The sequence below is a fragment of the Mustelus asterias genome, unplaced genomic scaffold (assembly GCF_964213995.1).
Source record: "Mustelus asterias unplaced genomic scaffold, sMusAst1.hap1.1 HAP1_SCAFFOLD_564, whole genome shotgun sequence".
NCBI classification, from domain to species: domain Eukaryota; kingdom Metazoa; phylum Chordata; class Chondrichthyes; order Carcharhiniformes; family Triakidae; genus Mustelus; species Mustelus asterias.
Window position 1 is genome coordinate 84,162 of NW_027590514.1, and position 16,085 is coordinate 100,246.

Consider the following 16,085-nt stretch of genomic DNA (forward strand, 5'->3'; position numbering starts at 1 on the left):
TTCCACCTGAGGATTGATGGTCTCTATCTCTCCCTTTACAGCCTACACACCATGCTCCTCCAAGCATCACACCTCCCTGTTTGCCCAGCTCTTTGATACTTTCTGCGCGACAAAAGCCAGCAAAAGTAGAGACTGAATCAATAAAGTGAGAGGCTGTGGTTGTAAAAAATGTAGTAAGAAGTCTCGCAACACAAGGTTAAAGTCCAACAGGTTTATTTGGTAGCAAACGCCACTAGCTTTCGGAGCGCTAATACCATTAATTAACAAAAATCTTGGATTTAAAATTTATAACTGATCCAGTATTAATTGCCATTTGCAGATGACACCACTGTGTGTGTGAAGGTGTTTCCAAATTTCACTCCCGAAAGGTCTGACTGACACATGAAAATATTTAGATTCCTAGTCCTAGACTTCTCAGCCAGCAGAAATAGTTTGGATCTACCCCAACTATTGCCCTTAAAATCTTGAAAGTTGAGATCAAATTATCACACAGCCTTCTAAACTCTGGAGAATACAACCATAGTTTGTGTAATCTCTCTGTTATTTAACTTTGGGTCCAGGTATCATTCTGATAAACCTAAGCTGCAATATTACAATATCAGAATGTGTAAAAGTTGCTTTGCGGCGACCTCTTACAATATAGTGGAAGAGTTACAGGCATTGCTGTTTCACCTGAAAGGATCATTTGGACCATGGGAAGGGAGGAGGTAAAGGGCCGGTGTTGCGTTTCCTGCACTGACAGGAAACGCACGGCACGGTGGCACAGTGGTTAGCACTACTGCCTCACAGCACCAGGGACCTGGGTTCAATTCCTGGCTTGGGTGACCGTCTGTATGGAATTTGCACATTCTCCCCGTGTCTGCATGGGTTTCCTCTGGGTGCTCTGGTTTCCTCCCACAGTCCAAAGATGTGCAGGTTAGGTGGATTGGCCATGCTAAATTGCGCCTTAGCATCAGGGGGTCTAGTTGGGATTGTGTTTGGTGCAGGCTTGATGGACAAAATGGCCTCCTTCTGCACTATAGGATTTGATGATCTTCTATGATCTATGATATGGAAAGGGAAAGGGATGAGCAACGAATGGAGCAAGGTGTGATAGAGGGAATGCTTCAGTAAGGTACACTGGGAGAGAAGGCTATTTAAAAGCAGTGTCGGAACCAGGCATCACCATCAGGTACAGCAAAGCAGAGAGGGGTGGGGAAAAATTCAAAAAGTGACATGAAATCTAAATCAACATAGAGGGAGGAGTAGCAGAATCCAAGGGTTTGAAGGCAAATATATAGTTTAATAATCAATACATTTACAGCGACTTGTGTGATTAGTCATTTTAGCATATGATCAATTGATCCAGAGAATGGTGAGTATAAGTGTCAGGGAGACAGACACAAATAATGAAAATGATATCAGCACAAAGGAAGCTCTGGTTAATAAGCAGCTGCTGAATTTTTCTTTGCCTGGTCAGATCAAGGACATGACTCAAGTTTATTTCTACTAAGTTTAAAGGGTAGTCTTATAAAAGGATACATTTAACATTTCTTCCATTTCTAAATTTGTACTTATTGCAAGTTAATGTGTAACAGGAAGCCCTACAAACTAAAAAGTATATCCAAGTATCCTAGACCAGTGTTTGCAAAGCAGGCTGTACGTCTGGACCACAGTATGTTGGAGCTTGTGGACAATCAGATTGGCCCAAGTTAACAACTGCAGGTAGGTCCCTTCTTCTGAAACCTTTCCATCGCAGAGCATGAAGCTGAAGGAGTTGGATATGCTCCAACACAAAAGGGAGTGGGAACAGAATCTGAACAGTTTCAGCTTGGAGAGATATGCAGGTTCAGAACAGGGCTGGCGTGACAGCCCTCTGTATGGTGCACCAAGCAAGGGGAACCCAGGTGAGCTAAAAGAATGAAGGGCTGCAGAAGCTGATTGTATTCAATAGGCGCAATGTATTTGCTACCGCTGAAAATAAGGATAAAGACAGTTGATCAGAATGCAGCCATGGCACCTTGGAGCAGGAAGCTGTCCAAAGGGAAGGTGAAGGGGAAACAATGTGGTATTCAATAATTAAGGGGCAGTATTCATTCCCACTTGGTACACTGCCTACCTGATGCCAAGATGAGGGTCATTATAAACTGACTTGAAAGGATATTGGAGAGGAAAGGGAAAGGTTCAATCATTGAAGTCCATATTGAGACTAAATACATTGGAAAGAATAGGCAAGAGGTCCTGTTTGGAGATTGAAGATCAAATTAAAGCAACTCAAGGGATATAATCACATGATTATGGCTGGGTTCCCCTCCAATGTGGTTGACAGGATCTTCAACCATGTCCCTCCCATTTCCAGCACTTCTGTTAACACTCCTTCCCTCGCAAAACCATAATAATGCGGTTAAACCCAGATAAGTCAGTATAAACACCGATGGTTCTTCCCAAAACCACAACCTTCATCACCTGGAAGGGCAAGGATAACAGGTGCATAGGAACACCATCATCCCCAAGTTGCACACTATTGTGACGTGGACATATGCCACTGTCCTTGATCTCTAGTAGGTCCAAACCCTTGCAGTCCCTAACAGTATTACAAAGATCAAAGAAGAACAATCGAGCAGAGGAAGAGGTCCTTGGGCCTATCAAACCTGTACTGATCCCTAATCCTTATTTAGACCCACTACTTATTGCCAACATGCGGTTTCTATCCTGCTGTTCGCCTCCTGTTCATGTGTCTATCAAGATATGCCTCGAACGTTGCTATTGTGCCTGCTTCCACCACCTGCACTGCCAGTGTGTTCCAGCCACCCGCCAACCCTGTGAGAAAAACTTTCCCCTCACGTCTCCCTTAAACTTACCCCCTTTCACCTTTTCCCTCTTGTAGTTGACCTTTCCATCCTGGGAAAAAGCCTCTGATTATCTATTCTATCTATTACCTCTGTCAGATCGCCCTTCAGGCTCCATCTTTCGAGTGAAAACAATCTGGGTTTATAGAACATAGAACATAGAACATAGAAAGCCACAGCACAAACAGGCCCTTCGGCCCACAAGTTGCGCCGATCACATCCCCACCTCTAGGCCTATCTATAGCCCTCAATCCCATTAAATCCCATGTACTCATCCAGAAGTCTCTTAAAAGACCCCAACGAGTTTGCCTCCACCACCACCGACGTCAGCCGATTCCACTCACCCACCACCCTCTGAGTGAAAAACTTACCCCTGACATCCCCCCTGTACCTACCCCCCAGCACCTTAAACCTGTGTCCTCTCGTAGCAACCATTTCAGCCCTTGGAAATAGCCTCTGAGAGTCCACCCTATCCAGACCCCTCAACATCTTGTAAACCTCTATCAGGTCACCTCTCATCCTTCGTCTCTCCAGGGAGAAGAGACCAAGCTCCCTCAACCTATCCTCATAAGGCATGCCCCCCAATCCAGGCAACATCCTTGTAAATCTCCTCTGCACCCTTTCAATGGCTTCAACATCTTTCCTGTAATGAGGTGACCAGAACTGCGCGCAGTACTCCAAGTGGGGTCTAACCAGGGTCCTATAAAGCTGCAGCATTATCTCCCGACTCCTAAACTCAATCCCTCGATTAATGAAGGCTAGTACGCCATACGCCTTCTTGACCGCATCCTCCACCTGCGAGGCCGATTTAAGAGTCCTATGGACCCGGACCCCAAGGTCCTTCTGATCCTCTACACTGCTAAGAATGGTACCCTTCATTTTATACTGCTGCTCCATCCCATTGGATCTGCCAAAATGGATCACTACACACTTATCCGGGTTGAAGTCCATCTGCCACTTCTCCGCCCAGTCTTGCATTCTATCTATGTCTCGCTGCAACTTCTGACATCCCTCCAAACTATCCACAACACCACCTACCTTGGTGTCGTCAGCAAACTTACCAACCCATCCCTCCACTTCCTCATCCAGGTCATTTATGAAAATGACAAACAGCAAGGGTCCCAGAACAGATCCCTGGGGCACTCCACTGGTCACTGACCTCCATGCAGAGAAAGACCCCTCCACAGCCACTCTCTGCCTTCTGCAGGCAAGCCAGTTCTGGATCCACAAGGCAACAGCCCCTTGGATCCCATGCCCTCTCACTTTCTCCTCATGCTTAAAACCCTCCAGGCCAGGCAACATCCTGGTGAACCACCTTTGCTCCCCTTCCAAATCATCCACGTCCTTCTGGTAGTGTGGCGATCAGAACTGCATGCAAAATTCCAAATGTGGCCTAACTAAAGTTTTATACAGCTGTAACATAACTTGCCAACTTTTATACTCGATGCCCTAGCTGATGAAGACAAGCATGTTGTATGCCCTCTTGACCACTTTATCCACCTGTGATGCCACTTTCAGAGATCTGTACTCCCAAATCCCTCTGTGTGCCAATGCGCTAAGGGTTCTGCCATTCACTATATAATTTGCACCTGAATTTTTTCTTCTAAAATACAACACCTCGCATTTGTCCAGATTAAACTTCACCTACCATTACTCTGCCCAAGTCTGAAATCTATCTACAACCTGCCGTATCCTTTGACAATCCTCATTACTACCTGCAAGTCTGCCAATCTTTGTGTCATCCGCAAACTTTCTAATCAGACCACCTACATTTTCCTCCAGATCATTTGTATATATTACAAACAGGTGTCCCAGCACTGATCCCTGTGGAATACCACTCGTTACTGATCTCCATTCTGAAAAACACACTTCCACCGTTACTCTCTGCCTTCTACGACTAAGCCAGTTCTGTATCTATCTAGCCAGGACACTCCAGATCCCATAAGACTTTACCTTTAGTACCAGCCTGCCATCAGGGACCTCTTCATAGAAACATAGAAACCCTACAGTGCAGAAGGAGGCCATTCGGCCCATCGAGTCTGCACCGACCACAATCTCACCCAGGCCCTACCCCCACATATCTTTACCCGCTAATCCCTCTAACCTACGCATCCCAGGACTCTAAGGGACAATTTTTAACCTGGCCAATCAACCTAACCCGCACATCTTTGGACTGTGGGAGGAAACCGGAGCACCCGGAGGAAACCCACGCAGACACGAGGAGAATGTGCAAACTCCACACAGACAGTGACCCGAGCCGGGAATCGAACCCGGGACCCTGGAGCTGTGAAGCAGCAGTGCTAACCACTGTGCTACCGTGCCGCCCTTTTCAAATGCCTTACTAAAGTCCATTGAGACACCATCTACTGCCTTTCCCCCATCAATCATTCTTGTTGCAACTTCAAAAAACTCAATCAAGTTGGTGAGACATGATCTTCCCTGCACAAAACCATGCTGCCTATCACTAACAAGTCCATTCACTTCCAAACGTGAATAAATCCTGTCTCTCAGTATCTTCTCCAACAACTTCCCCACCACGGACGTCAAGCTCACCGGCCTATAATTACCTGAATTGTCTCCGATTCCCTTCTTAAACAATGGAACAACATTGGCCATTCTCCAGTCCTCTGGAACCTTGCTTGTGGCCAAAGAGGATTCAAAGATATCTGTTTAAGTCCCAGCTATTTTCTCCCTTGCCTTCCACAGTATCCTGGGCTAGATCCCATCCGGCCCTGGGGACTTGCCTACCTCAATGCATTTCAAGACACCCAACACTGACCTGCCTGCAAGTATTCATGCACACTTCCCTAACCTCAACATCCCTCATGTCTCCCTCTTTGATGAATACTGATGCAAAGTACTCATTAAGGATCTCACTGACTTCCTCTGGCTCTACGCATAACCTCCCTCCTTTATCCTCGAGTGGGCCTACTCTTTCCCTAGTTACTCTCTTGCTCCTAATATATATATAAAAAATAAAATATGTATATGTAAAAATACATATAAAATAATGTAGGAATACCTTTACCATATGGACCACAACAGTTCAGACGGTGGCCTATCACAACCTTCTCAAGGGTAACTAGAGGTCAATAAATGCAAGCCTTATCAGCGATGTCCACATCCCAAGAATCATTTTTTTTGTAAAAAATCAGCTACAAGGCAGGACAAAAAGATGACAAGCTGGCAACTAATCAGCAAAGTTGCAGTGGGACTGCGAACACATACTCCATTATGACTAACCACAGGAAGTACGGTCCTTGGCAGTCATGGAATTTAGGTTCTGGGCCATTAACGTGTTCAGGGCTAGTTCTAACAGGACAGGAGATTGCTCTTAGTCATTTCAAAACTGTGGATTTAAAAAAAACACCCTGGCTCTCAATTTCCACAATGAGGAATTTACCACCTCTTAAAGAGATTAGAGAAACCAGTATTCCCCGCAATTTACAGGTTTATCAAATTCTGGACCACAATCTGAAGTTGCCAAATAACCAGTGGGATCAAGTTGAAATAGATTTGGGAAAGCTCTGAATTGAACTGTATTACTTTTACTCCTCAAGTCAGAACCCAATGGTGTACTAACCTCACAGTGCAAACAAAATGTGATGTTCAAAGGGGAAGGGATGATCCACCTATACTGGTGGTTTTTACTGCATGGACATTTAGAACTGCCCATCTTAGACAACAAGCAGTAGGCCAAGGGAGAATAAACTAAGGAGTCCAAGGCAGCATTGATATTGGGCTTTTAAAAAATTGAACACCTTGCTGCGCATTAATACAGTGGTCTCTTTCCTTTGGAGTCTTGTAACTTTATTTATTTGTTCCTGGGATGTGGCCATCACTGGTTAGGCCAGCATTTATTGTCCATCCTTAATTGCTTGAGAAGGATGAGAGCTGCTTCTTGAACTGCTGCAGCCCATGTATAGTGTAAGTACACCCACAGTGCTGTCAGGGGATTTTGACCCAGCAACAGGTGGAGGAACGGCCGATATATTTCCAAGTCAGGATGGTGAGTGGCTTGGAGGGGAACTTACAGGTGGTGGTATTCTCAGGTAACTGCTGCTCTTCTCTTTCTAGCTGATAGTGGTCATGGGTTTGGACGTTGCTGCTTAAGGAACTTTGGTGAGTTGCTGCAGAGCATCTTGTAGATGGTCTACACGACTGCTGCTGTTCGTCGCTGGTGGAGGGATTAAATGTTTATGGAAGGGTAGCAATTAACCGGGCTGCTTTGTGCTGGATGATGCTGGGCTTTTTGAGCGTTGTTGGAGCTGCACTCATCCAGGCAAGTGGAGAGTATCCCATTATACTCCTGACTTGTGATGTGTAGACGGTGGACAGGCTTTGGGGGGTCAGGAGTTAAGTTACTCATTCACTGCTCCCCAGGATGTTGACAGTGGGAGATTTAATGATGGTAATGCCATTAAATGTCAAGGTGAGATTGTTAGATTCTCTTTTGTTGGCGAGGTCATTGCGTCGTACGTGTGGGGCACATTACTCGTCACTTATCAGCCCAAGCTTCAATGTTGTCCAGGTGTTGCTGCATATGGACATGGACTGTTTCAGGAGCCCTAAATTATGCTGAATATTGTGCAATCATCAGTAAACATCCCACTTCTGACCTTAATAGCTAATTTGGAGAGAGTACACTGCATTTTCATGTGAAAATGGCACAGGATATAGTTCACTTAAAAGATGTCACCATCAGGCAATAAAAACACAAACAGCTTGCTAAACAATTCTTCTAAACAGACTGCTGCTACGGGTTACTTTTCCAGAATTCCACACAGCAAAAACAGAACACAAACCTGAGCTTCTAAAGTAACAATGATCACACGGGAATGTGCTCATACCTGAACCAACAGCTGTCTTTCTGTTCTTGGCAGGTTCTTCGCTTGTCGTTCAGCTTCTTCCCACTCCTCTCTTACCTAATTTAGAAGCAAAAATTTTAAAGTCAGTTGGGGAACTTCAGAAATATTTGCCCCAAAGAGTTCTTAACAGAGAGAAAAAAAAACAACAGCCAATGGCACAGATCCAAGAATCAGAAACGTTGCTAAAATAATCAACTCTACAGGCTTCAAAGACCATTGAAATAACGGTGACGTCAGTGGCCCTGGAGTGACATCCATCATTACAGTGACCAAGTCCACCATAATGGAACAAGTGTTACAACAATCAGCAGGGCAATCTGTTATCATCTGAAATAACACAAATGCTGGAAATACTCCAGAGGTCAGACGGCATCAGTGAAAGGTCAGCAACCTGAAAATGTATTTCCCTCTCTCCCACATCATTAATATTTTCCTTTTGTCCACTGTGTGGCACAGCACAGAGAATTTTTCCAATAAGAAAAATGGCGGGTGATAAGGAAGAAGGTGCAGCGTGATGGGAAGGGAGTCAGGGAATGGCACCAAGTGAATTATTCATTTGATGAGCCAGTGCAGACACAAAAGGCTGAATAGCCTCCCTGGTGCTGTAACGATTATGTGATACTGCACCCAACACTTTAGGAAGAATGAGGGAGTTGCAAAGGAGATTTCCAAAATGTTTCCCAGGTATAAGGAACTGTCGCAAGTTGGAGAAGCCATCGCAAAGATTTAGTGACCAGATCTGGGGAATCAATATTAGAATCATAGAATCTCTACTGTGCAGAAGGAGGCCATTCGGCCCATCGAGCCTGCACCAACAACAATCCCACTCAGGCCCTAACCCTGTAACCCCATATATTTACCCTGCTAATCCCCCTGACACTAATGGAAAATTTATCATGGCCAATCCAACCAACCTGCATATCTTTGGACTGAGAGGGGAAACCGGAGCCTCTGGAAGAAACCCACGCAGACACGAGGAGAATGTGCAAACTCTATACAGACAGTGACCTAAGCCGGGAATCGAACCCGGGTCCCTGGTGCTGTGAGGCAGGCCCAGTGTACAATATTCCGGGAGACACAACATTTCATAAAAACAGACAGAGTGGCATAGGAAGTGAAGTAGCCTTGATAGGAAAGGATGACACAAGGACATTAAGTAGAATACTATGATTTGGAATGGCAAGAACCAGAAAATGGTGCTGGGACTAGTTTATAGCCTCCCTGAACAGTATTTATATAGTTAGACATTGCAGCAAACAAGAAACTATTGGAGTTTTTTTACAAAGTTAATGTAATAATTGGGGGGCACTGTAATAAAGAAGAAAGAAAAGTACAGCACAGGAACAGGCCCTTCGGCCCTCCAAGCCTGCGCCGATCATGATGCCCTAACTAAACTAAAACAGTATGCACTTACGGAGTCCATATCCTTCCATTCCCATCCTATTCATGTATTCGTCTAGTTGCCCCCATCTGGTTCACTCATGTCCTTTAGGGAAGCAAACCTGCCATCCTTACCTGGTCTGGCCTACATGTGACTCCAGAGCCACAGCAATGTGGTTGACTCTCAACTGGCCTTGGGCAACTAAGGAAGGGCAATAAATGCTGGCCAGCCAGCAACGCCCATGTCCCACGAATGAATAAACAAAAAGTCTTCACAGGAAGATAAGTAACATCCCAGAAATAGCTGTAAATCAAGAAATGGAAGGGAGGAAGGAACTCGAGAAAATTACAATTACCGGGGAAGTGGTATTAAGAAAATTTGTGGTACTGAGAAAATTTGTGGAACTGCGGGGCTGACAATTCCTCAGATCCTGGTGGGTTTCATCCTCGCGTCTTAAAATAAACGGCTGGTGAAACAGTCAATTTGTTGGTTTTAATTTTCCAAAATTCTCACATTAAGGGAAGGTGCCATTAATTTGGCAAATACCAAATGTAACTCCTTTATTCAAAAAGGGAGACAGAAAGCCGGAAACAACAGATCAATTAGCTTAACAGCTGTCATTGGGAAAATGTTGAAAAGATGTTATAGCAGTGCTCTTTGAGAAATATGGGATAATCAGGCACAGTCAACATGATTTTATGAAAATAAATCATGTTTAACCAATTTAATGGAGTTTTCTGAAGTAATGTGCTGTGGATAAAGGGGAACCGGTGAATGTACTGTATTCACCAAGAGGCATTTGATAAGCGACCACATCAAAGGTTACTGTGGAAAGTAAAAGTTTATAGTGTTGAGGATAACATATTGGTAGCTGTGTCTAGTGGAATGCTGCAAGGAGCAATGCTGGGTCCTCAGCTATTTACAATCTATATTAATTATTTAGATGAAGAGACAAATTATGTATCGAAGTTTTCTGACAATACATAGTAAGGTGGAAAAATAAGCTGTGATGAGAACACAGAGAAGCCACAAAGAGATATAGACCAAAAGTGTCAGATTATTCACTTCAGTTGGCCAGTATTTATTGCGCTTTACTAATTGCCCTTGAGAAGGTGGTGCTATGCTACCTTCTTGAACGCTGCAGTACATGTTGTGTAGGAACACCTACAGTGCTGTAAAGAAATTCCAGGATTTTGATCTAGCGACAGCAATATATTTCCAGGTCAGGATGATGAGTGGCTTGCACAGGAAGTTGCAGCAAGTTGCAGATGTGTGTTCCCATGCATCTGCTGCCCTTGTCCACCTCGGTAGAGGTTGAAAGTTTGGAAAGTGCTGTCAAAGGAGCCTTGGTGAGTAGCTGCAGTGCAGCTTGTAGATGGTACACACGGCTGCCACTGTGTCGGTGGTGGAGGGAGTGATTGTTTGTAGAAGGGTTAGCAATCAAAAAAGCTGCATTGTCCTGGATGGTGTCGAGCTTCTTGAGTGTTGTTGGAGTTGCACTCATTCAAGCAAGTGGACAGTATTCCATCACACTCCTGATTTGCGCCTTGCAGATGGAAGACAGACTTTGTTTATAAGTTTATTTATCAGGGTCACAAGTAGGCTTACATTAACAGAGGAATGAAGTTACTGTGAAAATCCCCTAGTCGCCACACTCCAGCGCCTATTCGGGTACATAGAATCATAGAAACCATACAGTGCAGAAGGAGGCCATTCGGCCCATCGAGTCTGCACCGACCACAATCCCACCCCACATATTTACCCGCTAATCCCTCTAACCTACACATCCCAGGACTCTAAGGGGCAATTTTTAACCTGGCCAATCAACCTAACCCACACATCTTTGGACTGTGGGAGGAAACCGGAGCACCCGGAGGAAACCCACGCAGACACGAGGAGAATGTGCAAACTCCACACAGACAGTGACCCGAGCTGGGAATCGAACCCGGGACCCTGGAGCTGTGAGGCAGCAGTGCTAACCACTATGCTACCGTGCCGCCCAACTGAGGGAAAGTTTAGCAAAGCCAATGCACCTAACCAGCACATCTTTTGGGCTGTGGGAGGAAACCGGAGCACCTGGAGGAAACTCACGCTGACACAGGGAGAACGTGCAAACTGCACAGAGACAGTGACCCAAGTGGGAATTGAACCCAGGTCCCTGGCGCTGAGAGGCAGCAGTGCTAACCACTCTTTCACCGTGCTGCCCATTTTGGGGAGTCAGGAGGTGAGTTACGCGCTGTAGAATTCGCAGTCTGTCCTGCTCTTGTAGCCACAATATTTAAACGCCTAGACCAGTTCAGTTTCTAATCAATAGAACCCCTGAGATGTCGGTAGTGAGGATTCAGCTATGGTAATGCTAATGAACGTCAACAAGGGAGATGGTTAGATTCTCTTTGTTGCAGATGGTCATTTCCTGGCACTTATGTGCAATGGATATTACTTGCCAGTTATCTGCCCAAGCCTGAATATTGTTCAGGTTTGCTGCAAATGGGCATGGACTGCTTCAGTATCTGAGAAATTGAGAATAGTGTTGAGAATTGGGCAGTCATCTGCAAACATCCCCACCTTATGATGGAGGGAAGGCCACTGATGAAGCAGAAGATTCATGGACCTTGGACAATATGCTGGGGAACTCCTGCAAAAAATTCCTGGGACGAAGACCATTGACCGCGAACAACCTGAATCATCTTCCTTTGTGTTAGGTATGACTCCAATGGTGAAGAGGTTTTTCCCCTGGAAACAATTTGAGTCATGTATTTATTTGGTCAGTCCAGTTAAGTTTCTGGCCACTTCGGGGGAAAGGGCGAAGCGGGGTACGTTTTTTTTTCCATTCCTATAAAGGAAAAGGGTAGCTATGAGTGATAGGCCAGTTTGTTGCTTGCGGTGTGGGATGTGGGAGTTCCTGGAAAAACCTAGCCGCCCGGAGGTTCACATTTGCGCCAGGTGCGTGGAACTGCAGCTCCTGAGGGACCGCGTCAGGGAACTGGAGCAGCGGCTTGATGACCTTAGTCTAGTCAGGGAGAATGAGAGACAAATAGACATGAGTTATAGGCAAGTAGTTACACCGGGGCCTCAGGGGGAAGACACGTGGGTTACAGTTAGGAGGAGTAAGGGTCATAAGGGTAACGTACCAGAGAGTATTCCAGTGGCTGTCCAGGGCTCGGCGACAGGTGTGAGGGGGGAGGGGTGTGAGCAATTAGTGGTGGGGCCACCTGTGGTTGTCCCCCTCCAAAACAGGTATATTGTTTTGGATAGTGTGGAGGAGGATGACTCTCCACGGGTAAGCCACAGTGACCAGGTCACTGGCACACAGTCAGGCTCTGTGGCCGGAAAGGAAAGAGAGGGATTAGGAGAGCAATAGTGATGGGGGATGCGTCGGTTAGAGGCACGGACAGGCGATTCTGTGGGTGCGAACGGGACTCCAGGATGGCAGTCTGCCTACCTGGTGCTGGGGTACTGGATGTCACCGAGCGGATAGGAGGCATATTAAAAGGGGAGGATAAAGAAACGGATGTCATTGTACACATTGGTGCAAATGACGTACATAGGAAGAGCAGGGGGATCCTATGAGAGCAATTCAGGGAGTTGGGAAATAGGCTAAAAAGTAGGGCCTCCAGAGTGGCAATCTCTGGGCTGCTCCCAATGCCTAGGGCCAGTGAGGCTAGGAATAGGGAGATAGTACAATTGAACACTTGGCGAAAGGACTGGTCCAGGAGGGAGGGCTTCATATTCCTGGATCACTGGGAAGTTTTCAAGAGAGGAGGGCACCTGTACAAGGACGGGTCACAACTAAATTGGAAGGGCACGAATATCCTGGCTGGGAGTTTTGCTAGTGCAGTTCGGGTGGGTTTAAACTAATATGGCAGGGGGGTGGGGATCAAAAAATTATGTCTACAAGTGTAGAGGCTGGGGACGAGCTTGGGGCCAGGACAAGGCTGGCAAAGAAGAAGAGCACTCTGGGGGAGGATGACCTCACTGGGCCTGGAGGTCTGGAGTGCATCTACTTCAATGCAAGGAGCCTAGCAGGTAAGACAGACGAACTTAGGGCCTTAATGCTTACGAGGAATTTGGATGTGGTTGCTGTGACAGAGACTTGGTTGAAAGAGGGACAGGACTGGCAGCTGAATATTCCGGGGTACAAGTGTTTTAGGCGAGGCAGAGGAGGGGCCAAAAGAGGTGGGGGAGTAGCAGTATTAGTTAGAGAGCATATTACAGCGGTGCAGAGGGAGGACAATTCAGAGGGGTCGTGTAACGAGTCACTGTGGGTGGAGCTCAGAAACAGGAAGGGCGCAGTCACTGTGTTGGGGGTATACTACAGGCCCCCTAACAGCCCAAGGGAAGTGGAAGAACGGATATGTCAGGAGATAATGGATAGGTGCAGGAAAAATAGGGTTGTTGTAGTGGGAGACTTCAATTTCCCTGGTATAGACTAGAAATCGCGTAGGGCTGGGAGTCTGAATGGGGAGGCATTTGTAAAATGCCTACAGGAAGGTTCTTAGGAACAATATGTAGATAGCCCGACTAGAGAGGGGGCTATACTGGTGAATGAGCCCGGTCAGGTCTTCAAAGTTTCGGTAGGGGAACATGTGGCAAATAGTGACCACAATTCTGTTAGCTTTAGGATAGTGATAGAAAGGGTTAAGTGGTGTCCCAAGGGTAAGGTGTTGGATTGGGGGAAGGCTAACTTTAGTGGGATTAGGCAGAATTTGGCAGCTGTTGATTGGGAGAGGCTGTTTGAGAGTAAATCCACATCTGACATGTGGGAGTCTTTTAAGGAACAGTTGTTAGGGCTGCAGGATAGGCATGTGCCTGTAAAAGGATAGGAAGAGTAGGATTCAAGAACCGTGGATAACCAGGGAAATTGAGGGATTGGTCATAAAGAAGAGAGTGGCGTACGTTGGGTCCAGGCAGCTAAAAACGGAGGGAGCTCTGGAGGAATACAAAGAAAGTAGGAAAGAACTCAAACGAGGAATTAGAAGGGCAAAAAGGGGTCACGAAATGTCCTTGGCAGACAGGATTAAGGAGAATCCCAAGGCATTTTATTCATACGTTAGGAGCAAAACGGTTGTCAGGGAAAAAATCGGACCTCTCAGGGACAAAAGTGGGGAATTATGCTTAGAGCCCAAAGAAGTAGGGGAGATCCTAAATGAATACTTTGCGCCGGTATTCACAAAGGAGAGGGATGTGTTGACTGGGAGTGTCTCGGAGGGGAGTGTTGACCCGTTAGAGAAAATCTCTATTACAAGGGAGGAAGTGTTAGGTTTTTAGGGAATATAAAGACTGACAAATCCCCAGGGTCTGATGGAATCTATCCCAGGCTGCTCAGGGAGACGAGAGATGAAATCGCTGGGCCTCTGACGCAAATCTTTGTCTCGTATCTGGACACAGGTGAGGTCATGATGTGGAGATGCCGGCGTTGGACTGGGGTAAGCACAGTAAGAAGTCTCACAACACCAGGTTAAAGTCCAACAGGTTTATTTGGTAGCAAATACCATAAGCTTTCGGAGCACTGCTCCTTCGTCAGATGGAGTGGATATCTGCTCTCAAACAGTGCACAGACACAGAAATCAAGTTACAGAATACTAATTAGAATGCAAATCTCTACAGCCAGATATCCACTCCATCTGACGAAGGAGCAGTGCTCCGAAAGCTTATGGTATTTGCTACCAAATAAACCTGTTGGACTTTAACCTGGTGTTGTGAGACTTCTCACAGGTGAGGTCCCAGAGGATTGGAGGATAGCTAATGTGGTCCCGTTATTTAAGAAGGGTAGGAAGGATAACCTGGGAAATTATAGGCCGGTGAGCTTGACGTCCGTCGTCGGGAAGTTGTTGGAGAGGATTCTTAGAGATAGGATGTATGTGCATTTAGAAAGGAATAAACTCATTAACGATAGTCAGCATGGTTTTGTGAGAGGGAGGTCATGCCTCACTAACCTGGTGGAGTTTTTTGAAGAAGTGACTAGAATGGTTGACGAGGGAAGGGCCGTGGATGTCGTCTATGTGGACTTTAGTAAAGCATTTGACAAAGTCCCTCATGGTAGGTTGGTGCAAAAGGTTGGATCTCATGGGATAAAGGGGGAGGTGGCTAGATGGGTGAAGAACTGGCTTGGTCACAGAATGTGGAGGTGCCGGCGTTGGACTGGGGTGAACACAGTAAGAAGTCTCACAACACCAGGTTTAGGGAGGTTGGTCACAGAAGACAGAGGGTGGTAGTGGAAGGGTCTTTTTCCGGCTGGATGCCTGTGACTAGTGGTGTTCCGCAGGGCTCTGTATTGGGACCTCTGCTGTTTGTGATTTATATAAACGATCTGGAAGAAAGTGTAACTGAGGTGATCAGTAAGTTTGCGGACGACACGAAAATGGCTGGACTTGCAGATAGTGAGGAACATTGTCAGAGGCTACAGAAGGATATCGATAGGCTGGAAATTTGGGCAAAGAAATGGCAGATGGAGTTCAATCCAAATAATGCGAAGTGATGCATTTTGGTAGAACTAACGTAGGGGGGAGCTATATGATAAATGGCAGAACCATAAAGGGTGTAGATACGCAGAGGGACCTGGGTGTGCAAGTCCACAGATCCTTGAAGGTGACGTCACAGGTGGAGAAGGTAGTGAAGAAGGCATATGGCATGCTTGCCTTTATAGGACGGGGCATAGAGTATAAAAGTTGGGGTCTGATGTTGCAGTTGTATAGAACGTTGGTTCGGCCGCATTTGGAATACTGCGTCCAGTTCTGGTCGCCACACTACCAGAAGGACGTGGAGGCTTTAGAGAGAGTGCAGAGGCGGTTTACCAGGATGTTGCCTGGTATGGAAGGGCTTAGTTATGAGGAGAGATTGGGAAACTGGGGTTGTTCTCACTGGAAAGACGGAGGATGAGGGGTGACCTAATAGAGGTGTATAAAATTATGAAAGGCATAGATAGGGTGAATGGTGGGAAGCTTTTTCCCAGGTCGGTGGTGACGTTCACGAGGGGTCATAGATTCAAGGTGAGGGGGGGGGTAGGTT

General features: G+C 46.1%; 1 protein-coding gene across 4 annotated transcripts in view; it reads right to left on the bottom strand.

The window, feature by feature from the left end:
- The window catches only part of aplp2 (amyloid beta (A4) precursor-like protein 2), a 193,430-nt gene that overhangs the window by 34,467 nt on the left and 142,878 nt on the right, over window positions 1-16,085 (bottom strand). For all 4 annotated transcript variants that reach the window (XM_078205111.1, XM_078205109.1, XM_078205112.1 and 1 more), the window contains one exon: window positions 7,679-7,753. In XM_078205111.1, coding sequence (XP_078061237.1) covers window positions 7,679-7,753 — 75 coding nt within the window. The remainder of the gene's footprint in view (window positions 1-7,678; window positions 7,754-16,085) is intronic.